This window comes from Phocoena phocoena, chromosome 6 (genome assembly GCF_963924675.1).
Source record: "Phocoena phocoena chromosome 6, mPhoPho1.1, whole genome shotgun sequence".
NCBI classification, from domain to species: domain Eukaryota; kingdom Metazoa; phylum Chordata; class Mammalia; order Artiodactyla; family Phocoenidae; genus Phocoena; species Phocoena phocoena.
This window is the reverse complement of record NC_089224.1, coordinates 80,744,084-80,768,671: the sequence shown is the minus strand read 5'-3', so window position 1 is coordinate 80,768,671 and position 24,588 is coordinate 80,744,084. Positions and strand designations below refer to the sequence as shown.

General features: G+C 52.8%; 1 protein-coding gene across 1 annotated transcript in view; it reads left to right on the top strand.

The window, feature by feature from the left end:
- The window catches only part of SHB (SH2 domain containing adaptor protein B), a 133,919-nt gene that overhangs the window by 41,974 nt on the left and 67,357 nt on the right, over positions 1 to 24,588 (top strand). Inside the window, exon 3 of the mRNA XM_065879562.1 lies at positions 7,078 to 7,198. Within this exon, the coding sequence (XP_065735634.1) occupies positions 7,078 to 7,198 (121 nt within the window). The remainder of the gene's footprint in view (positions 1 to 7,077; positions 7,199 to 24,588) is intronic.

Here is a 24,588-nt window from a genome sequence, read left to right as displayed (position 1 = left end):
TTCTTCTCAGCTGAGAAGAAACCCCAGCTTGTTTTGCCTTCCCGACTAGATGTTCAGCTTCTCGTGGGCAGAGACCCCAGCTTGATCATGGGCTCCCAGAAGGGGCCACCATAGCCTGTTCTTTATCAACTACTGTCACGTCCCCAAATCATGTCATTATTTGCTTTTCACAACATTCATGTGAAGTTGAGAAAGCAGGCAATTTTGCCCCGTTTCACAGATGAATTGCTCAAACAAAAAGATAAAGCAGGTTGCTCGGAGTTACCCAGTGAGGGTGTAGCAGAGCCAGCTCAGGTCCAGAACTCTCTGTCCCGGCTGTTTCTGCTTGGCTGTGTCCTTTCTGTGGTGCCACCCGCCTTTCTGTGTTTTTGCACAGCCCCAGGCAACTGCTGCAGCCCAGCTGCCGCTGGTCAGCCTTGGGGCTTTGGAAATGCCACCCGCCTCGGTCACAGTGGAGTTCCTGCAAACAGCCACCCACCAAGGCGTTATGTGTTAGCTTTCATGGATCTCTTGAAGGCTGTGTTCTGCTGTAGGGGCAGCCGAAGCTGCGCTAAGGAACAGAGCACAGACAGGTGGTATCCAGTTGCCTGACCTCGACCCAAAGCAGACGCCCACCTTAGAGCCTCTGCTTGGACACCCAAATGGCTGGCGCTCCAGCGCCCAGGCAGTGTGTCCTTTTATTAGCTGTTAGATGTCCTTCCTGACTCACTGAGTTTGCTTCTGTATAGTTCTCAGTCTATACAGAACATCTGTCCACTGCCTCTTCTCCAGGCAGCCCCCGGTCACTGGGAGCTTCTCCTCAGACCCCCAGATCCCTGTTTTCTTAATGCCATCTCTTGGTCGGCATGGCAACAGAGCCTCCATCTTGGGGACATCAGGCCTGCCAGGGCCTGTGTCACAGTGGGTCCCAAAGGAAGACCAGGACTCCAGCCTGCCGGTCCCCTGATGGGGGCAGAAGCATGGAGCCATCTGGCTGCTGCTGCCATCTCATGCCCTGCACGCTGTTTGCTCACCTTCCAGGAGCCCTCCTGACTCCCAGAGTTGGGGAGAGGGCCGGGTTGCCCCTGTTCCAGAGGGCTGTGTGGCTCCTGGGTTTCAAGCTGGCAAGCCAACCCACAGAGTCCCAGGCAGTCCTCTCACGGTGCCCCCCTCCCCCTGCACAGTCAAAAGGCAGGCCAGTCACACACCAGCCTGGATTTTCAGCCAGGTGTGTTGAATTATGATAGGGTCAGCACCTATCACCTCCCTAAGACAGAGAGAGCACCTCTCCTCTTAGCTGTTCTCTAAAGTGGCTCGAATGCGAGGGAGCTTGGTCATTTTATCTGGGGCTCCTGACCTTTCTGAGATGTGCCCAACACTTTGCAGGCTTATATAAACATGATGGAGGGTGCAACAACTTCGTCAGTTATCAGATTCCCAAAGAGATCCATGACCCCCAAACCATTAAGAAAGCTAACGCATAGTCTTAACGGTGAATTGATAAGGAAATGGTCCAACTGGGACCATGTAGAACATTCCCAGGTTTGTTCACGTGCAGTTTGCTTTGGAGTAGAGCAGGAAGAAGTCATGGGCTCGGAAAGGACCCAGGACCTCATGGGGTGCCGCCCCCTCACTTTTCAGGGAGAGGAGAACAGCACAGGGTGGGGGAGACTTGTCTTGCCTCATCCCACAAGTGGCCGAGCTAGGGCAGCCCGATGCGGCCAGTTCCCACAGACAGCAGAGCGTAGGTGCCTGTATGGCTTGGAGGGGCACTGCCTGTGGGGCAGTGGGGACAGTGCAGGCCACCCACTCCTGGAAGGTGGCGGCTAATCCATCTCCTGTCCCTTTTTTTTTCTAGCAGGTTTGAGTGATTTTTATCAGGGATACCGGTATATTTCAGTAGTGGCTTCTCTCCGCGGTCCCACCAGCCTTCCCTGGAGCCAGGTAATCTTCCTGGAGAGTTTGCTGAGAGCCAGCTAGTCTTGTTCTGAAAGGGTCTGTGCTTCCAAAGAGAGAGCCTTGCACATCCTCACGGCCAGGGCAGGCTTTGGGCCGGGCTCCCCTCCTGGGCAGGTCAGGGTCTTGCCTCCCACACAGCTCAAGCGTGTTGCTCAATCCGGGCCAGTCCTCAGGATTGCACAGAGGATGCCATTACTCCTGCGTCTCAGATTCTGGAGATGGACCAAGGCATGCTGGATCGTCTCTTGCTCCAGTTAACCCCCAGGGAAGAAAGCAAGAGAGAGCTGCATTGAACACTGACTTCCTGCTTCACTTTAATGAACAAGGCTGAGAAATATCTGGGAAAAGTGGAACTCCAGAGTGGTATCGGGAGGCTTAGCTTTAGATTGGTGGGCGAGGGGGCTGGCTCTAACTTAGCCTTTCCCAAACTTTAATCATAAGAATCACCTGGGTTGCTTATAAAATATACAAGTTATTAGGGCTAGGAATCTGTTTTTTTTAAACAAGTGTCATTCCTGTCTTCAGGCAAGCAGTTTATCTACTGTACCGAAAATAACCTGTGAAGAGGAGTGCTTTGGAAAAGTTTGGTTTTGCTTATAGTATGTTAATAAGTTTTTCTTGTTTGAAAAATGTGTTAACATTACATACACGTCTCCTTTTATTTTCCTTTCATCACCCAACTACCAGTCCTTCCCTCCTCCCAGAGGTGTCAGCTTGAAGTGTCTGTCTCCCCAGACGTTTTTGTTAAATAGAGATACAGGTTTTTGTTTAATTTTCATAAATAGATATCATCTTTTTTTTGGGGGGGTGCCATGCCGCTCGGCCTGTGGGGTCTTAGTTCCTTGACCAGGGGTTGAACCCAGGCCCCCAGAAGTGAAAGCGCTGAGTCCTAACCACTGGACTGCCAGGGAATTCCCAATCATCTTGTATTTACCATTCTACAGCCTGCTTTCTTCCACCCAAAGCTATGTCTTAGAGCACTATGTATAGAGCCATAGAGCGACTACTTTCTTTTTTTTAACCTGCTACATAATATCCCATAGTGTGAAACTGGCACGGTTTATTTAGCAATCCCCCTATTGATGGGCATAGCAGGTGCTTGCAGTTTCTCCTTATTACTTGCTCCAGTAAGCATCCTTGCCCATGTCTCCCTGTGCACATTTGGGAATAAATACTGAAATGTGAAATTGTTGGGTTAATCCATGTGCATTTTTGGATTTTAGTGGACGCTCCCAAAGTTATCTTTCACAGTGACTCTACCAATTTACCTTTCCACCCAGAGCCTATGGAGAGGAACCAGTTCTCAACGCAGGTGCCACTGTCTCACTAAAGCATATGGGCATGTGGCCAAGTGGAGACACCCACTTTCCACTTCCCTTTGGGGATAAATTGGAAGACTACCTCCTATCATGAAACTAAATCCCCAAGAAAAAACACCCAGGCCTCAGACTGCTGGAAGGGAGGGACCAGTTCCACCCAGCAGTGTATGCAAAGCAGAAAGGAGGCTTGTGGAGCTCCAGTCTGCAGCCAGCTCCCAGAGCCTTGTCAGAGAGGCGTTGGGTGTGCTGGAATTCTAGAATCCTCCGGACTGCAGTGGGCCATGTACAAAAATGGGAGGTTGGAACAGGTCTCTCGAGGACACACCCCCAGCTCCCAGTTTCACTGCTTTATGAGCCTATAGAAGTCCTTCAGGGGCACTGGCTAACCTGGGGTCTCCAATTTTGTTTGACAGCAAGAAAAGGCCTGCCTGGGGTTTAGCTATAACCCTGCTTCTTTTTTCAGAGATGGGCCGGTATGCCTATCCCAGGAGGCCAAGAAAGCAAAAGAAGGTGTGTTCTATGAGTTAGGTAGCCACACGCTGACAGCCCATCTTTCTGTTGCTCTGCTCCATGGTGGAATGGTGGGACCAATGGCCTGGGTTCCCCCTCAGCTCTGCGCCTGCCCTGTGTAAGGCAAGCAAGCCATCTGAAGGGTTCAGTGCCATGTTGAGTCTTTGCCAATCCAAGATCAAAATCAAGGAAGGCTTCTCATGTGCCCACTTCTCAAGTGGCCTGACCTGTGGAGGAGTCCCGGCTAGCTCCCTTTTGCTTGAATTGTTTAATTAGATTTAAGAGACTTGTCCGCTAACTGGGGCATTTTAAAGCAAAGCAAAAGCAACCCCCCCCAGGAATCCAAGCCCACTCCTGGGCAAACTTGCTTCCTTTCTTTTAACTCAGAAAATCAACAGCCTTCACTCAAGCCCCCTGCCTGGCCATCCTGACTTACAGTGTCCCTGGGTCACACTACCCAGTGCTTGCACCTGAGGCCTCTGGCACGTCGCACGGCACTCTGGTTAAACTCCCCACTCAACTCTCCTAACACCTGGTTAAATTTTTACTCCAAAAACCGGGACATGATTTTGTGAAAGGTCAGACAGCTCAGTGATTGTTTGCTGAGTTTCACGTTGCTCAAACCTCAAATTCCCTCCCCTCTACCAACCTCACTTTGAAGTTTGAAAGGAAATTGATTAAATATACATTTTAGGAATCTTCCGATTTGCTTCTTAAACTAACAGAATTCTAAACTTTTTTTTTTTAAACGGAAGGATTTTCAACTGTCAGCAGGTATAACTGGAACCATATGTCAGCAGAGACCAAGAGCTTTTCCTGGTTTTAGGATTTGTAAATTCTTATTGAAACGGAAGTAAGCAGGGCAGGCAGCCAGAGGGCCCCCGTGACAGCCCACGCTCAGATCTCATTTTAATTAGAAAATACAGATAGCGCCTGCTGAACCGAAGGCCTCCCAGAGCTCCCATCCCAGGGCGAACAAAGATTTGGTTTACATCCTGCTAGCCTCTGTTTGCAAATCATAGAGCACTTCCGGGAGGAGCTGGAATGTTGATTTCTAGATTACGGAGAGACTGCAGCCCAGCCCCCTCCCCAGCTAATCCCCTCAAGTGATTTTATTTTCTTGGGGAAATATTTGCTCCCTTCTTCATTGCAGAATAGACGGAGGGTGTTCATTCTGAAAAGAGACAGTAAGGAAGGCCGGGATGAGAGAAAAGAGATTAGATGTCATCCACAGCAGGTTCATCATTTTCTCCTTTAGATTTCAGGCCCCTTGAACTCTGAGACCCAAAACCCTACATGCACTGATTGGCATCTGAGCTGTTCTGTATGACAGTGGTTCACTTGTCTAATTTTCTCCCTAATGTGTTCTGCAAGTGGTAGAGTAGAAATGTCCTATGAAAGACATGGCGGGCCCTAGCGCTCCCTCTCCCCCATCTTTCCCTGCCTGGTGTCATTTGAGCTCAGTGAGTCTCCAGAAAGGCCACGATTACAGTGTCAGCATCTGGAAGCTCCCCTGCTGGCACTGGAGCCTGACCCATGGCCACAGTGGAGCGGTGGCAGCGGGGCTGCACATGCTCAGACTGCGGGCGCTCCAGCCTTGGGTCTTCCACCGATAAGCCTGCTCTTCTTAGGGGAGCAGTGACTGCTATGTGCTATGCCTCCCGTCGGCCCTCCAGGCCACACGCCAGTGACAGGGCTGCGGGCATCACATTCCCGGCAACTGGAGGTCACTGGCTCATGCTGCCAGGGTTGCTGCCACAAACTGCCATGATCCGGCAGACAAAGGGGGATTTTCCCTTCCCCTGGGTTTACAGGCCGCTCAAATGCTTTACATTCCAGGAGCTGGGAGCGAGTGGAGGCTCCTGTGGTTTCTAATTAACCCCACAATTTAAATAACAATTCATGAAACCCCAAGGGTTGAGAGAAAAGCTAACCTGCCCCCTCCCGAGAGAGGCAGCTGGGTGGCCCTGGCTGGGAGGCTGAGGACTTGCCCTTTGCCAGATGTGTGACCAAAGGGGCAGAAGTCACAGTGAGTTTGTGGTGGAGCAAAGGGTGCATTGAAAGGGAACGGGTTTGGCGGGTTCCTGTCCTTTCCCCTCTGGTGAGAGTGCCTCTCCTGAAGGTTAGGTAGTCAGAAATGGGAGGAGGGCTTCCCCGGTGGCTCAGTGGTTGAGAGTCCGCCTGCCGATACAGGGGACACGGGTTCGTGCCCAGGTCCGGGAAGATCCCACATGCCGCGGAGCGGCTGGGCCCATGAGCCATGGCCGCTGAGCCTGCGCATCCGGAGCCTGTGCTCCGCAACGGGAGAGGCCACAACAGTGAGAGGCCCGCGTACCGCAAAAAAAAAAAAAAAAAAAAAAAAAGAAATGGGAGGAAAAGTTGCTGTGTTTACTCTTAGCCTCCAACTGAGAATTTTTGCCCTTCTCCAGGGAAAATGTGGAACTTTGAAGTGTTCAAAACTCAGATTCTCACACTCTTAGGGGACTCTCCTGCTGTCCCCACTGCCTAGCCCCAGGTGACTGCTCTGTTTGTTGTAGAACTTTGCTGTTTTCTGGAATACAGACAAGTGAGGAGTCCAGGAAGGGCTCTGGGAGGCAGAGGGTCCAGCCAAGGTGCCCGCTCTGGGCCTCAGTTTCCCCATCTGTTATGGAAGGGTCTTCTGATGTGTTGCTTCCAAGGCCCTCGCTGGCCTTGGCAATCTATCCATTCATCCCTGAGCTGCTTTGGTGTTTTCACTGGGCCTGTCTGGGGCCTCAGTCATCTTTGCAGAGCATTGATCTCACCAAATTGTTGCCTGGTTACCCAAGGGATGGTTGTGTTCCAGATTTGGGGAAAATGGAACACTGGACGTAATCATCTCTAGGCAAGCTCTTCTATGCCTCAGCCAGCACCAGAAGCATGTCAGCATTTCTAGGCTCTCTGCGAGCTCATTTCCAACTTTCCTCCGTTTCCATTCCATTAAATCCAGCAAGTCACATTCCCCGAAGACACCTTCCAAGTTCTTGCCTCTGTGCTTCTGTACCGAGATGCCCTTCTGTCCTCACTTCACTGGGCCCGGAGCAGCCACCCTACATATGCAGGCTCAGGCCCCTCCCTTACGATGGAGCACTGCAGCATGGGCCCCTTGTCACCCCTGCAAGAATCAGAGTTCCCCGAGGGTGGGCACCAGCTCAGATTCCTGCCTCTGCCTCCTACTCCTTGCTCATCTGGCACAGGCTCAGTTTATATTTGTTGGAGCAAAGCCTGGCTGTGAAGAGAAGTGAAGTAGACAGCCACAGGTGGACTCACACGCTTGCCATCTTCCTTGCAGGTGACCATCGCTGATGACTACTCAGATCCCTTTGATGCCAAGAATGATCTGAAAAGCAAAGCGGGAAAGGGGGAGAGTGCTGGCTACATGGAGCCCTATGAGGCGCAGAGGATCATGACAGGTAAGCAGAGCCCTTGGCACAGAGACTTGCAACTCAGCAGGGAGGCAGACGGGCCCTGTGGTCACCCGCCAGCCTCCAGAGGTGAAGGTGTGTACTTTCAAGGTGGTGGTTGGGGGGCAGTGCCGTGTTGAATCTTTACCACAGTTTATCTGTTCGTGTTTCACCGACCTCAGGAAGAAACTGGCAGGGCACAGTGGCAGTCCAGATACCAGGGTACCAAGTACAGTTAACCAAGATAGGGACTAAGAAGTACATGGGGAAGTGGGGGGGAAAGTTCTCTTAGAAATTTCGGATTAAAGAAAGATACAGCACTTGAGATGGAAAACTTAGCTTGGAACTTCCTAGCAGCCAGGGCAATAAAAGAAACAGCTGGGTCGCCTTGCTTTTATTACTTAGTAGAAGGGGGCAGACTAGATCGTTAGGGACAGAATTATCCCTGGCCCCATACAAGAAAATCTTTGTTTTAGGGCTGGAAGCAGCTTAAAGAGCCATGGTCTACGTGGCAGGTTTATAGGAAACACAGAGACTTTCCTCCTTTGGCTGTTTTCCTATTGGCCCTTGATGATAAAACCTGGCAGAGCAATGGTGTAGGGCCCAGGAGAATGTGGCCAGGTATGTGGTATCCTGGGGGTCTCTTTTTGCCAGGATGATACTTGGAGCATCTCTAAAGAATGAGCAGTTATCAGATATCAGCCATCTCAACAGACCCCAGGCATGGGCGGGTGGTAGGGAGATCATGGGCAGAGGAGAAGCCCCCCATGAACGTCCTCCTGGCTCAGGAGGATGGTCCAGGCACAGAGGAGCAGCTGTGTGGGTTGGCCCCCTCGGACCCTGCACAGGACAGTGATATGAGCAGAGTCATTACATGCTGCAGAGCGCGGGCAGGTAGCCCCCCGAATTTTGAGGCCTAGTGAGTTGGTGCCCTGTGTGTCTCAGGATTTGGGATTCACGTGCCTCCTTCTGTGACTCTGTTATTGTTTATTTGTGTTCATGTCTTTGAGCACTTTCTCTTGATTCCTTCTGAATTAGAAGGAAGAAGGGAGGGACTTCCCTGGCGGTCCAGTGGTTAAGACTCTACGCTTCCACTGCAGGGGGCGTGGGTTCGATCCCCGTTCGGGGAACTAAGATCCAGCATGTGGAGCGGCCAAAAAATAAAATAAAAATAAAATAAATATATTTTTTACAAAAGAAGAAGAAGGAGAAGGAAGGGAAGAAACAGTTACTGAGCACTTAGCACATTCTGGGCCCGCGTTGAACGTTAGCTCTCGGGCTGCAGAGACCCTGTAGGATAATTGCTGAAGAATCTGGGTGTGAGTCCAGGCCCTGCTTCCAGGACTCTGCGTCATGCTCTTCCTGCTCATGGAAGGCAATTCTCTGGCCACCAGTGTGGCCTCCAGAACACCTGGCCACTTTGTGAAGGGCTGAGGCAGGAAGCAATTGACCAGAGGGACTTCGGCCAGCCTGCTGGAGGGCCACCTCTTGTGGCCGTTCCCATCTTTCTAGTCTCTCCTGGCAAAGCGGCCTCCATGGGCGGCAAGAACCCAAGAGGTGAGTATGTGTTTGGGGCCAGGGTCCCAAGGTGGGGAGCAGCCTGTTCTCTTCCAGCAACTCAGGAAAGCAGATCTGCTGGTGGAGTCTTCACCTCAGGCCTGTAGGAACACCCACTCCTGCCATCACGCCCCATCACCTCCACCCACGTGCCAGCACCCCCATCAGGCCCAGAGAAACAGCCCCGAGCCCAGCTCAGCCCTCAGGGCCAGTGGTGGCCGCCGTGGCCCTGCGCCTCCCTGTAGCTTCCACTAGTCTTGCACTCAGCGGGCCTTGGCCTGGGTTAAAGGCGTGGTGGGTCCAGGAGTAACTTTGGGACACTGGCACATTCAGACATCAGGGCAGTAAAGGCTCTTTGAGGTCATCCAAACCCAACAGCCTTATTTTACAGATGGGGAAACTGAGGCTAGGAGGGAGAGGGACTTGCCCGAGGACACATAGTAAGTTGGAGGCGGACTCGCCAGCGTGGCCTGTGTTCAGCAGGGCAGACTCTGGGGTTGAGTGCTGGAGGAGGTGTAATGTTGAGTTTGATGCCCAGGTATCCGGGCATGAGGAAATGGCAGGAGCTGTCGAGGCTGGAAGCCTCTGCCAGGTCCCAGGCTCCATACTGGGCCCCGTGACATATACACTCTTTAAACCTCGCTGTGTCCCTGCAAAGGAGGTGTTGTCTCATTTCACAGGTGAGGGAGACTGAGGACAAGTCACTTCCCTGGGGTCACACCAGCAGAAGGGAGAGGCCCAGACCTGCATCTTTGGAACATGGGGGCAGGGGGCTGAAGGGGATGGGTGGGAACATCTGCTGGGAGCCCCGACTTTGGGGAGGGTCCGCCACTGCTCAGCGTCTTTGGAGTGGAGCTGGGCCTCTCCTGGGTGCTGCCATGGACCCCATCGGTAAGGAGCTGATTAACTGGGTGGAATTTTTAATGAGGCACACCCATGGGGGCCAGGTCCAAGGCAGGGCAGTGTGAGTTTACTGGAAATCTGGTAGGATCTCAGGCATTCTCTCTCCAAAGAAGCATCCTTCTCTTTGCTGCTCTGTGCTTTCTTCCTACCTTGGAGATTATGCCCAAATTTACCCGTGTTTTTGTTTTTAAGGAAATACGTGATTAAACAGGACGTTTTCTGGGTGTAATGACCTTGCAGCAGCTCTCTTTGACTTGGAATTCTTTGTGTGTAACATCACCATCACCGCAGTGACTGATGGCAAGGATGGGGGCTGGGTTAGCCAGCACCATATAAATGTTCCAGGAAGTAGCTCACTGAGCTGCCACGAAGCTTCCAGGGGAGGGGGAGGTAACAGAGGTTGGTGCTGGGGATGGCAGTGGAGCAGGGGGTGTGGCACAGAACAAGTTATATTCAGCCTTTTAGGGGGACCATCTTTTTTGATGCTGTAACATTTATGTGTATGAGTACACGTAGCTTCTAGTAACGAGGCAGGCATCTTTGGTACGTAAGACTAATGCTGCCAGGGGAATTCCAGTGGTTAGGACTCCATGCTTTCACTGCCGAGGGCCAGGTTCAATCTAGTTGGGGAACTAAGATCCCACAAGCCTTGTGGCCAAAAAAAAAACAAAGAAAAAGAATAATGCTGCCAGGAAGAGCATGGCTTCTCTGCCTGAGATGACGTGCATCTCTGTACTGGTTTTGAAAGGAGACCAGACTGGAGTCAAGCAGATCTGGGACGGCCAGTTGTCACCTAAGTGACCCCTGGGCCTCAGTTTCCCCCTGAGAAGCAGTAGCCTTGGAGTGGGCAGTCAACAGTACTTCTAGCTGCTTTTGGCTGTGAACTGGCTGTTTGACCCTGCGCAGCACGTTCTGTGCCTCTGTTTTTCCCTGTTTAAGGAATGATGGGTCAATAATAACAGCAACAGCAGTGGAGGCCGCTGCTAAGTTCTCTCGTACTTGTTTACAGCACTTGGTGTGAGTTCTCATTGGATCTTCAGCGTCACTCTTTGAAGTGGAGGTGCCCATTTTACCAATAGACTGAGGCACAGAGACACTAAGTAATTAGTCCAAGGCCACACAGCCGGGTAGTCAGTTGGGGGGCTGTCTAAGGCCCTGTTTAACTGCTACACAGGACTTCTCTCCAGGGCCCGTCCAGCCCTGGTGCACTCCCTGGAGCTTGATCTTCAGACTCCCCAGCATGGCCGACGTGGCCTGTGATTAAGTGGTAAGGTTTTGTCCTCTGTGTCCTTGGCACCATGCAGCAGGTGGTGGGGAGCCTGTGGGAGGTGTGATTTTGTGAACAGAGAACTCGGCCCAGCCCATTGGCTGTAGCTAGGATGGAGGGCATGGAGAAGCCTGCCTGTTTTTCTAGGGGCTCCTCTTACCCCTTTCTCTCTGTCTGCCTTAACTTACCCTCTCCCACAGACTCCCCTTTGTGTCAACCACAGGAATTAGGTTCTGGATCCAAAAGGGAGGCTCAGCTCTCCATGGAACCTCAGAACCCATGTATGCCTGGGCCTCATTTTCTGGCCCCATCACCGCTCTCACCTCAGCAGCAGCTCTGGAGATATTTCCTTAACACCCTAGGGCTCTATGGAACCCAGTTGGAAAGCTAGTGACCCAGTCCAAGCTTTCCTTTTTATAGGTAGGAAAACTGAGACTCAGAAAAGTCATGATCCTTTTGAGATTTTTTTTTTTTTAACACACTGATTAAATGTGAAGTTGTCTTGTGAGGCAGTAAGTTGACCATCCCTAGACGCATCCAGGCAGAGGCAAGACAACCAGCCCTGGGAGATGATATGAAGGTAGTTAAGTCTCAGATGTGTGGTTGGTTCAAGCTACCCCTGAGGTCTGTGTCAATCCTGAGCTCCGAGATGCCATGATTCACTGTGTCCGCCCCCATCATTAGACACCCAGGATCAGCCCCACGAAGGGAGCACCTGAGACCAACTCTGAATAGGAGAGGATCTGGTTAGGGCTGGCAGCTTCCTTTCTCAGTGCCAGCCTGACTCATGCCAACTGTGCAGTCCTGGTTCCGCTTTTCGTCTTTCTTGGCCCATCTCTTGAGGTCAGATTATGGTTTTGGCTTTTTCCATGTGTGAATTGAAGAGGAAGGATCACACCACTTCTTGGTTTCCTTTCTGCTCCCTTGTCTATGTATTTGGTGTCCCCAGGCCAAACCTCCCACTGAGCCGATAGGTAGGCCACCTCTCTCCAAATCCCTGCTTAGCAGCCCATTCTTTCCTTCTTCCCGGAGACTTGATCCTGGGGCTTGAGGGCCCCTGTTGCACAGAGACCTGCTGATGTGGTGGGAAGGGTGCTGGGCTCTTTTTTTTTTTTTCTTTTTTGGCCGGGCCACACGGCGTGTAGGATCTCAGTTCCCCGACCAGGGATCAAACCTGTACCCCTTGCGTTGGAAGCTCGGAGTCTTAACCACTGGACTGCCAGAGAAGTCCAGGGTGCTGGGCTCTGAGTCAGGCTGACTTGGGTGACTGTGTGTGTCAGGATGCTTAGCTTGTTGGGGGCTGCTTTGTAAAATAGGGCACACAACACTGATGTGAGTCTTGGGTGGAGGAACAAACTTCGTACATGTGCTTGAGATTATTGATATTGGAGGGCAGAGGGCCTGTTTGGTTCTTCACGTGGTTTTCTGTGCTGTTGAATTCTCTGGCCAGTCCCTCTAGGGGCCCCTGCCCACTTGGAGGTGGGTTGCAGGACATTGGAGCAGGTGGTTCCCCAGCCCCTCTGTGGTACCCTTGGTACCCTGGAGCCCTTGCTAAGCCCCGTTATGTTGGAATCTGGACCGTGTAACCTGGGCAAATGGTGCCCCTGCCTTTAGCAGTAATATCCATGAAGCAGGGAGACAGGCATGGACCTGGGTGGCTGGTTGGTGCACAGAGGTAAGCAGGTGAATCTCCAGGAGTTCAGAGGAGAGACCATCCAAGTGGGGTGGGAGGTGGGAGTGGTGGGGATGAGAGCTGGGCCTGGCAACCAGGCAGAGGGAAGAGCTTGAGCAAAGGCATGGAGGTGTGGGAGTTCTTTACTGGAGAGGAGTGGAAGGAGATGAGGCTTTTGATAGGATCCTGATAGGAAAAGCACATGGGGGCAAGAGCTTGTAAAGTCGGATTGTATCATGAGACCCTAGTTAGCCTAAAGGTGCAGAATATTTCTCACCTGGGATCCTTCTTCCCCAGGCCTTCAGCCCCAGGAATTCTCAGAGGTACCCAAGGTGGTGGTGGTGACAAGGACTATGGTAGTTTGTTTTTTCAGAGGGCTTTCCTCTCTGGCAGGCACTGCTCCAAACACTTTCCACGATTGGCTCATTTAATCCTCCCAAGGAGCCTGTGAGGTATAGGTACTACTATCATCCCCATTTTATAGATGAGAATACTGAGTCTCAGAAAGGTTAAGTAAGCAGTAAAACCAGGAAAAGCAGTGCCATCTGGAGCCCTTGCCTTCAGCTGAAACACTATCACATCCGTCCTGGACTCCCAGAGGGTCTGCAGAAATAACTGGGAATTTTACGGTTACTTAGGCCTCATTTTTAGGTGTGACTCTCACCCCCACCCCCACCCCCTCCCTGTCCTATATAAAATTGTTCAAAGTGTCATCTCACAGGATGAATCATATAAGTATTAATTGAAAGCATTTTCATATAATTTTTAATATGTAAGCAATTACGCATTAAAAAGTCCTTAGCATGTTTTTATTATTAAGTCAACTTTATAGCACAATAAGAGGAAATTAAAAGAAAGCCATTTCACACACAGCCCCACTGCCCTGGCGTGGCTGTTTTCCTTGCTTAAGACTTGCCTTCTGCCCTTTTAAGCTCCATGTGCTTATAGGCACGCTCCAGGTAAAGCCAGTCACCTATTTTTAAGGCAGGGGGTGGAGGCGTCCTTTTGTATCTTCTCTTCCTCTGGCATGGCCTATTCTAGCAGCAACATACTTTCCTTCCAAGAGAATGGTGGTTGTGTACCACGTTCAAGTCTCTGTATTCCAGTGGTGGCCTGTTTCAGGAGGAAGGAGACAGGAAATGTGGATTCTAGCCCTGGCTCTGCCCTGGTCTGCTGTGTGACCTGAGGCAGGTTGCTTCCCCTCTCTGGGCCTCAGCTCCCTCATCTGAAAAATCAGATTCTGTCTTCTTTCCTGGGCTCCGTGAGGATCTTTATAAGCACTTAGGTTCCCCGCTTCTGTGGTCACATTGGGCTTCTCCAGCTGTCCTGGTCAGGACTGCACCTTCCCCCACCCCACCCACACCCACTTCCACTTGGCACCAGCCCAGGTCTTGCCAGGCTGTGAGGAAGAGCTGGCTCTGGCACCATCCCAGGAGCGCGCATGCTGGCCTCTGCTCTCAGGGCAGACAGGGCTGGGAGCTGCAGGTCTGCACCCTCTGAACAGCCAGCATCCAGAGGCCTTTCCTGGAGCTGCTATTCTTGAATCCCAGAATAAAAGCCCCAAAGACCCGCAAATGCTTCTCAGAGAAGGGGCCCTCTTGTAGTCCTGACTGGCCATTAGAGAGGTCACCTCCAGCCACACTACCTGAGATTTCTGCCTTCCTCGCATGTTCACTGTCATCTCTGCCCTCCTGGCTCAAGGCAGCATTGTTGTTGTTTTTTTTAATTGAAGTATCGTTGATTTACAACATGTTAATTTCCGCTGTACAGTAAAGTGATTCAGTTATACATATATATACATTCTTTTTAGAATATCCCTTTCCATTATGGTTTATCACAAGATATTGAATATAGTTCCCTGTGCTATACAGTAGGACCTTGTTGTTTATCCATTCTGTATAGAATAGTTTGAGGCAGCACTGTTTTCCTGTCCTTTTGGTGGCGGGAAAGTAGAGGGCCTTTCTGTCTGGGCCCTGAACCCAGGCCCTTCCAGCTCCACAGTGCCCGTGGACTCTGCTCCCAGAATGTCCATGCACTCGCCTCTCTTCCTCACCTGGCCGGCTCTGCCGCCCTGCTACCTGAACAGTCTCCGCACCCTTCATTCCCCTCCCCCTCTGCAGGCCCCGTGCTCCTCCCTGGCCTGCCTGCCCTCCAAGTCGCCTCAGGCTTCAGCCTCTCCTGGGGGTCACAGCTCTCCTCCGGCTGGGGGATGTCAGGCTGGAGCTGTCCCTGAAGAGCAATCTTTCTGTCTTGCATCCTCTTTCCACTTGGCCCAGAGAGGGGTACAAGCTGGCCAGAGTCACACAGCAGCAAGCCACAGAGCGGGTCTCCTGACTTCTAACATAGGGCTCCTGGTCTGGTTTTGAAATGTTTGGAAACCTGCCCTTGCCCACTCCTGCCTGACAGATAGAAGGCTCGGTCATGGACTGTGCATAGGTCCCTGGCTGGTCTATCATTTACCAGAATGATTTACCTACTGGACAGGAAGGAGATAATCAAGTGTAAATAGATTTTGTATTAGTCACCCGATGACTTTCCTGTTCTTGAGAAAGCACAGCTCACACACACGCCCAGCGGTGCTTTACCTGCTGAGCTCCAGGCCCAGGGAGGCACAGTGGGGAGGGGAGCTGCCGAGGAAGACAGCAGGAAGCCCAGGTTCCCATGGTGACCAGTGAGCCCACACTGGCAGTTGCTTCCTATTCTCTCACCCCACATGCCCCTTGCCCTTTTGACCCTTGACACTGAGCTTGTTCAGCTTTTCAGGAAAGTTGCGACAGGACTGGGACAGGCCACGGAAAGCTGACAGTCATTGACAGCATTCCTGCTGTGTGCCAGACCTCAGTCCCTGCCCTCCAGGTGCCCCCTGGCGCATAGGGAAGGTTGACAAGGACCCAGACAAACACGGATGTCTGTAGTAGAAAACAGCCCAAGCAGAGTGATACCAGAAAGAGAACAGAGGAAGGGGTGCCAGGGGTCCTGAAGACCAGTGTGGGCTGTGCAGAGAGGGGGTATTGAGCAGAGCCACACTTGACGTCTTGACCCAAAGTGGCCTTCCCATCAAGGCCTTCCCTGGCCACTTAACTTCCATTTCAACCCATCCCCAACGCTTCTCACCCCCCTTCTCTGCTTGGTTTTGTTCCTTAACTCTGCTCACTATTTAGCATACTATATATTTTACTCACACTTTATCTGTTTATAGTCTGTCTGCCACTAAGGTGTGGATTTCACAGGGGCAGAAATGTCTGCTTTGTTCCTGCTGTAGCCTCAGTAGCTAAAGTAGGATGTGGCACAAAGTAGGGGCTCTGTAAACAGTTGTTAAATTCATGAGGCTATTAATTAATTCCAGGGACCCGGGGCTGGTAGACAGATTTGCTGGGGCCCCCTCGGGAGCCCAGAGACATCCCATCCTTCTCTGAAAAATGCCAGATCTGGAAAGTCTGAGTTTAACCAGTTGCTAAATGGGCGGAAAGGTAGAGAAGGAGCTGGCTTGTTCTCTGGGTGGGAGTTGGGTGGGAGTCGGGCAGGAGACCTTTGGTGCCTTGCTCCGTCTTGGAGATCAGTTCTGTCTGCATGCTGGTGGGCTACCTGAGGTCTCTGGTTGTGCCTCCTCTCTCTGTTCCTTCCCTGGCCGAGAGCTTCTTGAAGGAGAGGACTGGGTCTTAACCCATCCTCATGTCTTCTCTGGGCCCAGTACATATTTATCAGTTGAATGAATGAGCCCAGGAATACAAGTCTATGTGGAGAATAAATGAATGAAAAGGAAGCAAACAGTAAACAACTACTTGTTATAAGCAACTTTTTCCATTTGCCAAGACACAGTTGTCTGAAGTCACAGGGCCTTAGTCAGGGAGCAAAGTGTGATGCATATGTCCATTGGATGGGTGTTTGCAAGAGTCCACTGTGTGTTGGCACCGTTCTGTGCTCTAGGGGTTGAGCAGTGAACAAAGCAGAGTCCTTGTTCTTGTGAAGCTTTCGCCGTGGGTACAGGATCAAAGGGGAGTGTTACGTAACTGTGATTCCCGTAAACTCATTTCTGGGAACTCTGGTACTGAGAGGTCTGTATCCCAGACACTCTGCAGCCTCTGGTCACTTCAGCTCAAGGGCTTTCTCAAAGTCAAGGGCAGATTGGAGGCTTGTCCCCAGAGCCCTGACCACCTTCAGGAGGGTAGGATGGTCTCAGTGCTGTCTTCGGGGTTTGAGGGGCACAGCTTTGGCCCAGTGGCTGCCTTCCATGTTCCTCTCTCTTCTTGGCCTCACTGCAGGAGCACAGACTCTGGGGGTTGTCATGGATTTTCCCAGAGCAGCAAGCACCATCCTGTGTGCTGGCACCAGCCTCACAGGGGTGAGGACCCAGACCCCGGGAACGCAGCCCCTAACTCCTCTCTCTCTCCTGACAGCTGTGAGAGAAACGGGCATCCTCCCAAAGGTGGAAATGAAGGAACGGGAATGTGAAATAGAGGAGCTCACCTCCGCATCCCTGTCTCTTGCCCTTTAGAATTCCAGAGAGACATTAAAAGATCTGAAGGCACAGAAACTGATGGAAATGCCTGTCCAAAAGTAGACTCGGGTCAATTGGCAGCAAAGTTTCTGGCATCCTCTGCCCACCCACCAGCGCGCCTCGTGTGTGGGCAGAGCATGGAGGCTGCGGGGGACGCCACCCATCCTGAGCAGGTTAGGAAGTTGTTGAGGACGTTGTGCCCCCTGGGTGCGTAGGATGGACTAGAGCAGAGAGGAGCAAGAGGCAGCGAGACTGGTTCTGTGGTTCTGTGGCTACGACAGTCATCTGGGCCGGGGGGCCGAGGCCGGAGCCAGGGCCGTGGCTGAGGGGTGCTGCAGGTGGGAGCAGGTGGGTAGGGCAGAAGAGCTTGCCAGCCTTGGGGAGCAGTTGGTGAGAGGGAGGGAGGAGCTGGGACCCTGGTGAGGGGGAGGTTGAGAGTGTCCGTTACCCAATGGGGACTGTCCTATCCAAGAAGGGGAGGAAGGTTCTTGTGGGGGGATTGAGTGGGTTCGGATGTGGCACCATTGCATTCACGTGTTCAGAGGCGGGCCCCAGGGGAGAGGAGCTGGTTTGCAGGGGCTGCCCAAGCAGACTGCCCGCCATAGTTTCTGCCCCACCAGAAGCCTGAAGAGGGAGATTTAGTGATTTGCCCCACACCCTATTATTTGACTAATTAATTAGTACCCTCCTCTAACTAGCACTCAGCTTGGCTTTCTGGAAGTTTGTAGCAATGACAGAGGGCTGTATTTAAAGGGCCCTTTTGTAGATTATGCCGGGAATCTCCCTAAGGCTCTGGGAGGAAGCAGTGTCATTATTTCCATTTTGCAGATGAGAAAGCTGAGTCCTGGAGGCTAACTGGAACTGTGCCGAATTCCAGGCCCCCTCTCCCTGCAGGGTCAGTGCCTGGCCGCGCGAGAGAAGGATGCTGAGTAACAGCGGTTCGCGTTTTTTTGATGAAGCCTTTCTGTCTAAGGGGTAACAGGTGCCTGAGGTCCAGTCCTCCTCTTCTTCCTCCTCCTGGCTAGTCCTGCCTTTCAACTCTTTCACCTGGCTTAGTCTGTGTTTTGGGGGATTTTTTGGTTGGTTTTTTTTTTGCGGTACGCGGGCCTCTCACTGTTGTGGCCTCTCCCGTTGCGGAGCACAGGCTCCGGACGCGCAGGCTCAGCGGCCATGGCTCACGGGCCCAGCCGCTCCGCGGCATGTGGGATCTTCCCGGACCGGGGCACGAACCCGTGTCCCCTGCATCGGCAGGCAGACTCTCAACCACTGCTCCACCAGGGAAGCCCAGTCTGTGTGTTTTAATGCGGTATTCTGCCTCCTTTTTGGTCCTTTTCCAAAACTGGCAGTGTGAGCATCATAAATAAACAAAATGCCTTTTTGCTCTCCCTTCTAGAATGCAGGCTTCTAATTGTACCTGGCAACCACAAAAGTGATGCACTGGAGAAGGGGTCACCTTCTGGGGCCCGAGCCTTCCTGTGGGTCCTCCCTGGTCTGGTTCCACAGTAGCTCTTTGTGCAATCTCACTGGTACAGCGCTTACCACATTGCCTTGTAATTTATCTGCTGGGTTGGGGCCCCCCTGGAGGACAGGGACCACAGGGCTTGGAACTCTTGCCCTCAGACTGTCGGCACCCGGTGCTTGAGATATTGGCCCAGAACTTTCCGGTAAAGAATGTCCCCAGGTCAGAATGTGCTGGGTTTGGTGGAGTGTTGTGAAATGATTGGTAAACTCTTCCCCCAAGGTTAAAGCTTTCAGGTCTCGAGTTGAGTCACGAGTCCCCAGTCGGCTCACCCCCCCACCCTGGCCAGTGGGTCCCCCTGTCCCTCTCGCTGATCCTGGGCTCAGCTTACTGCTTGTGCCTCTGTAGGTTCAATCCCATCACCAGGCCTCAGGTCTCCATGCAGGGACTGGCATGTACACTCGTGTCCCTATGAGCCCCAACCACAGAGCGCTCCAGATTGGGCGTCCTTTCAAGTCTGCGTTGTCCTTGTCACCCTCCCTTGGCCCTTGGTGTCACCAGCTGCCCCTCTCCCCCGCCAGCTGGGTGCCCAAGTGTCTGAGCCCTCATCTCCCTCACATGACCAGCCTTCCTCATGCCTTTCCTCAGCACCAGCATCCCGCCTGCCGAAGCTGGGACACCTCTGGCCTGACCCAGCTGATCTTCCCAGCCAGCAGGCCCGGCACAGTGCCAGGTGGGGGAGAGTCTGCTCCTGTCCGTCTCTTCTTCACTGGGTTCCAACTCGGTGCCTTTGCTCACGCTCTTCCTTCCCTTCCAACCCCAGCTCAGCCTGCCAGCTCAGGGTCGCCTTCCCTCGAAGCCCTTCCATTGCCACCAACCAGCCTCTTTCGAAGTCAGCATCCAGTCAGGAACCCTGCCTTGCAGAACTCCCTGTTTCCATTTTACTGGTGAGGAAGCTGGAGCAACTGCCAGGGGCCATGAAGAGGATTTCTGGCGTCCTGGGAACTGTGTTCCCAAGGCCAGGCAGGGGCAGGTCAGGTGGTCAGTGGGGTAGGGGAAGGACCCTGGGCTGAGGATGGTGGAGACAGGGACAGCAGCTGTAGGGTCAGACTGGATGGATCGATGGAGGCCAGCTCCCACCCTCCTCAGGGACAAAAAGCAGAAACCTGAAGGGGGGCGGGTGTCGCTCCAGCAGCAACTTCACAACTCAGCAGAACTGCAAACAGCCAGTGGGTGACAGCGCCCCTCTGCCCACTCCACCCCTGCCTTCCTTGGCCTCTTCTAGGGCCTTATTCCCATTCGCTAGCTCAGAGCTGCTTCCTTGGAGTCTGCGAGGGAAAGAGTTAATGCTGGGCCCTGCTTCTCTTGGGGTGGTTGGAGTATGGGGAGTGTGGTGCCAGAGCAGGTAAGATAGAGGAGGGGCAGCCCCGCCCTTCCAGGTGAAGCTGAGGAGGGGGCTTTGTCCAGTATCTGTTGAGCCCCAGTTGGGCTGGGCGTTTGGAGCACACCTGGGCCTGCCCCCTGGAAGGCCATTCCAGTGGGAGGTGGCATGTGCCGTGGAACTGCATCAGTGGTTGAGGAGGTGTGGGCATAGAAGTGAGTACCTGGGGGCTGCGCGAGAGGGCACAGACTGGTCTGCTTGGGTTGGTGGGTCGTGGGTTAGAACAGACTCCTCTACCTGGTGACTGGGCTGGGAAGGGTGGTGGGAGCAGAGGCGGTGAGGGGCGAGACCCAGCCCCATGTGCCAAGGAGGCCTGGGAGGAGCTGCAGGACTGTCCCGACTGATCCCAAGGAGGCCCCAGTGTTTTGCTGAGGAGGCCTCAGAATTGTGAAAAGCACCCACCCAGGGCAGTCACCTAGGCTGCTGGCTCGCCCATCTCTGCTCAGTCCTCCTCACCCCACCCCGAGCTCAGCCTAGGCTTTCATGCAAAGGAACCTTGTTGAATTGAGCCTCAGAGAAAATCCGGCAATGTTTTCATTATTTTCATAATTCACACCCAGAAATTAGGAGGTAGGGTTTGTTTGTTATTAATATACTCAGCCCGTTTGACCCCTAGACTTGAAACTAATTTTCATCTGGACCAAGATGTGCTGTAAATCCCAAGGATCCCAGTGCTAATGAAAAGCTCCAGGTGGCCCTTTGGGCCCCTGCCCCACGCCCTGCCTCAGTCCTGAACATTCGCAGAAGGGCGGAATCACCTGGGCTGAGACCGAGGAATCGCCTTTGGTTTCATGAAACCCTCAGGCTTCACAGCTTCCCAGGGGTTTGGTGCCCAGTCCTGGAGTCCACAGGAAGTAGTGCTTCATCTGAAATCTGTCGTCAGTTTTTAGCTCCTTTTGACCTGAACTGTGTGTGGTGCTGTTTGAAAAACTTGAACTCGGGTGTTAAAACCTTTCCCCTCTCTGGAAATCATCCTTCTGAGAGTGAGGGTTTTAGAGCCGTGCTAGACTTGGGGACTGTCTGGTCCTCCCTCGTTTTACAGGTGAAGAAACAGAAGGCCTTCGGGGTGGGGTAGGGCTGCCACTGAGTGGTGGAGAGATGAGGTCCCAGTCCAGGGCTCCTTCCAGTCCCCACAGTGTTGTTTGGTAAGTGATCCAAGGCCTCGTGAAGCCGGTGTCCCCTTGTTTCTGGGGAGTTCCTTACCATAAATGACCCATCTTCCCTCCTTCATGCATCCCCTCAGCCTTTGCAGTGGCCGGCACCCGTGGGAGGTGTTGCCTCTGTCCAGTCCTGGGGGAGAATGAAACTTCTCGCCCCCCACCCCTGCCTTCCTCTGCTGGAGCCCCATCTAAGTCAGTCCTTCACTCCGCCTCTGGGGCCCCGTCTGCAGGCAGTGATGTCTCTTCCTTCTCTGGGACTCAAGAGTCTACAAGGAAAACATCTTTGTTTCAGGAAATCTGTGGGTCTTTGGAATCTTTCTGATTAATATTGTCAGATTAGTTGGCCTTTCTCTCATTTTCTTCCAGGACCTTGGCTATCAGTTATACACATGGAGTGATTGTCATAAAAGTTTACATTTACTTTTCCTTTTACTGATTATAAAGTGCTTTTTTAGACATTATCTCATTTCATCTTCAGAATGACCCTGGAGGCAGCCCAGTTATTCTCGTTGTTGAGACAGAGAAACTGCAAACTAGGGAGTAGAGTCACCCAGCAGCAGGGCCGGCACGTGCGCTCAAGTCTCGGGGTGCCAGGTCCAGTGCTCACTTGCTGTATCACATCAGGCCCCGTCCCTGCCCCTTTCTTTCATTGACTGGAGCCTGTGCTCTGAGCTACATCCTATGGGACAGGTCATGGGAGTTAAAGACAGTCACAGCCACTCCTGCCCTTCAGAGCTCACCTCTTATCTACAGAGGCCTCAGCGGGGAAGTGTGGGTGTACTGCTGTGTGTGCAAGTCAGCATTCAGACTCCTTGACGGACGCTGGGGGAGAGAGCGCTGCGTGCCGGCGAGTGCGTGGCCTCCAGGGGCACCAACCTGGGTTCCCTCTGGAGCCAGCCGGCCCTCCTTCCCGCTCTCACGTCAGGGGCTGCCTGTCAGCCCTGTGTCCCCCAGCCACACCTGGTCTTATCCTGCAGTGAGGCGGGACTGCAGAGGACCCAGCTCTCCTGGATGAGGCTTCCAGGTCAAACCGTCCAAAGGGCTGGGCCTACAGGAGCCACCCAAAGCTAAAGGACAGGGCTGCCCAGGGCTTCCCCATCCACAGAGAGCCCGTGTGTTTTCACACACAGGGTGAGGGGAGGCACAGTCATGTCTGGAAAGAGCCCTGGGTTTGACGCTAGACGCGGAGCTATAATTATCATCTTTAATTACACGACAGTGCCTCTGCCAGGGAGACGTGCTGGCCGATTATCTCCTCTCCTGACAAGGGTGGTTCCATCTCCCTTTATAAGTACTGACATAAACAGCACACATGCACTTGAGATTTCAAAATTATGAAAGGCCCATTCAGAGTCGCCTACCAAGGACCCCTGGCTTCTTTTCCCAGAGAAAGGGGCCAGCCAGGTGGAAGCCATACAAGTGCTTTTTTGCTGGCTGCTGAAGAAGAATGCCCGCTTACCTCTGTGTGGCCTTGATCTTCAATACTAGAAGAAAAGAACACACCTTTTCCCTGATGCTTAAAAAAAGAATAGTAGAAAACCACGTAACGATAGCCGTTGTGTTTGTGTTGATGTCCTGAACACATCCATGCTCCTCGATTCTCACACCACCCTGGGGAGGTAGACAGGGCACATGGTGTTATCCCCATTATGTAGCTGGGGAGATGAAGGCTCAGAGAGGTTAAGGCACTTTCCTGAAATCACACAAGAAACCAGGACTGGAGCCCAATACCTGACCATAAGCCAGGCTTCCACACACACAGGGCAGTTTCTATGGTTCATTTTGGGAGCTCCCTCAACCCCTGATGCTCTGGGGCTCCGTGTTGCAGGTAAAGCCATTCTGGCCCAGGGTATCTTGCACATTATAGGGCTCTGATGAGGGGAGCCCCCAGAGACTTTGGAGGGCAAATCATGCTAGAGTCCCCAGGTGGACAGATTAGCCCCATGTTGCAGTCGGAATCCTGCCTGGCCTCAGAGCAGGTCCACCAGGGCAGGAGCACTCAGTGCAGGAGACATGGAGGCTCCATGGAACACCCACCCAACTCTCTGCCCCCGGCCCTGTTCTCTGGGCAACCAAGAGGCCCCTCACCCCAGCCTGTCTGTAAAACATGAGGAATGTCAGTCCAGCACCCTGCCCACCACCCTGGGTCAGGGTGAGGGGCAAGCTGCCCTGAAGATGTGAGTTCAGGGCCTTCCAACGTCAGTTTGTGTCATAGTCACATGGGGAAGCGAGGGGAGGTGGGTGTGCCGTGTTGCAAATGCAGATTCCTAGGCACCGTTCCTTAAGGCTCACTGGGGCCCAGGAATCTGCATTTTAATACCTGGCTCCATGACTCTGGGACAGATGGTCCCATGGTTTGAGATGCCCTGCTTTAGCCTGGGGTCTCCTTCCATGCCTGGCCCTCTGGCCTGGTCTGCCAGCAACATCGCACTCCCTGACTCCTTGCCTCACTCTCTTTCTACCTCCACTGCAGAGGCGTGGACATCCATTCTGGTGTCTCCTTGACATCCCTCTCTGCAAATCCTGAGCACCGGGGGCTGCAGAGAGGAGCAGAAACCCCTGCTCTAGGAGTGGGCAGTGTCGGGGGCCCAGTCTTGCAAGCTTATCTTGTTAGCTTCACAGCTGTGATCGTACAGTGAGAATCTTGTAAATCTTTGAGTGGCCAGATAGAATAAGGCCAGGGTGGAGGGTGTGTTATGGTTTGGGGGAGGAATCGTGAGCTGAAGGACTCTGGAACTCATCCCAGCACCGCTGACTCCTGGTTTGAGTGTGGGCAAGGCGCTGCCCCTCGGGGCCTCATTTTCCCCATCTCTAAAGTCAAAGCTTCGACCTGATCCTGAGGTGACTTAAGTGCTGATCTCCTCTGGTGGTGGCAGTAGCAGCAATAAGACACACTAGAAGCTCACAGATCCCACTGGGCCTAAGGACATGATCCCCACACACACACAGAAGCCCTCCCGGGCACTGCCTGCTGGGCTGCAGCCTTTGTTTGCTTGTCACCAGTCATGATCAGACCTTCGCACGCCGTGTTTCACTCGGTGTCGGCAGCTTCCACTCAGCACCCTGGAAACCTGTGAGCCGAAGCCACACTAGAGACCCTGGGGAATGTCTTTCCAAAAAGCCTGCTTCCAAATGGAGAAAATTTCACCATGCCCACTTAAAAAAAAATTTTTTTTAATATATATTTTAAAGGGCTGTCATTTTTGCATGTGCGTCATCCCAGTAAAGAGGAACAGCATTTGAGCCCCTGGGTACCCTGTGTCCCTGCAGCACATGTCATTCCCCTCTGAAGAGGGCAGCTCTCAGAGAGGGGAGGGAAGTGTCGAGGACCAAGTGAGGGGCCACAAGCCAACCTCCCCTCTCACCCCTCCCAGATCCCTCCTTCTTGCTGTCACCAGATGATTTCCCTAGACGCGGCCTGACAGTGTTACTCCCCTGCCCA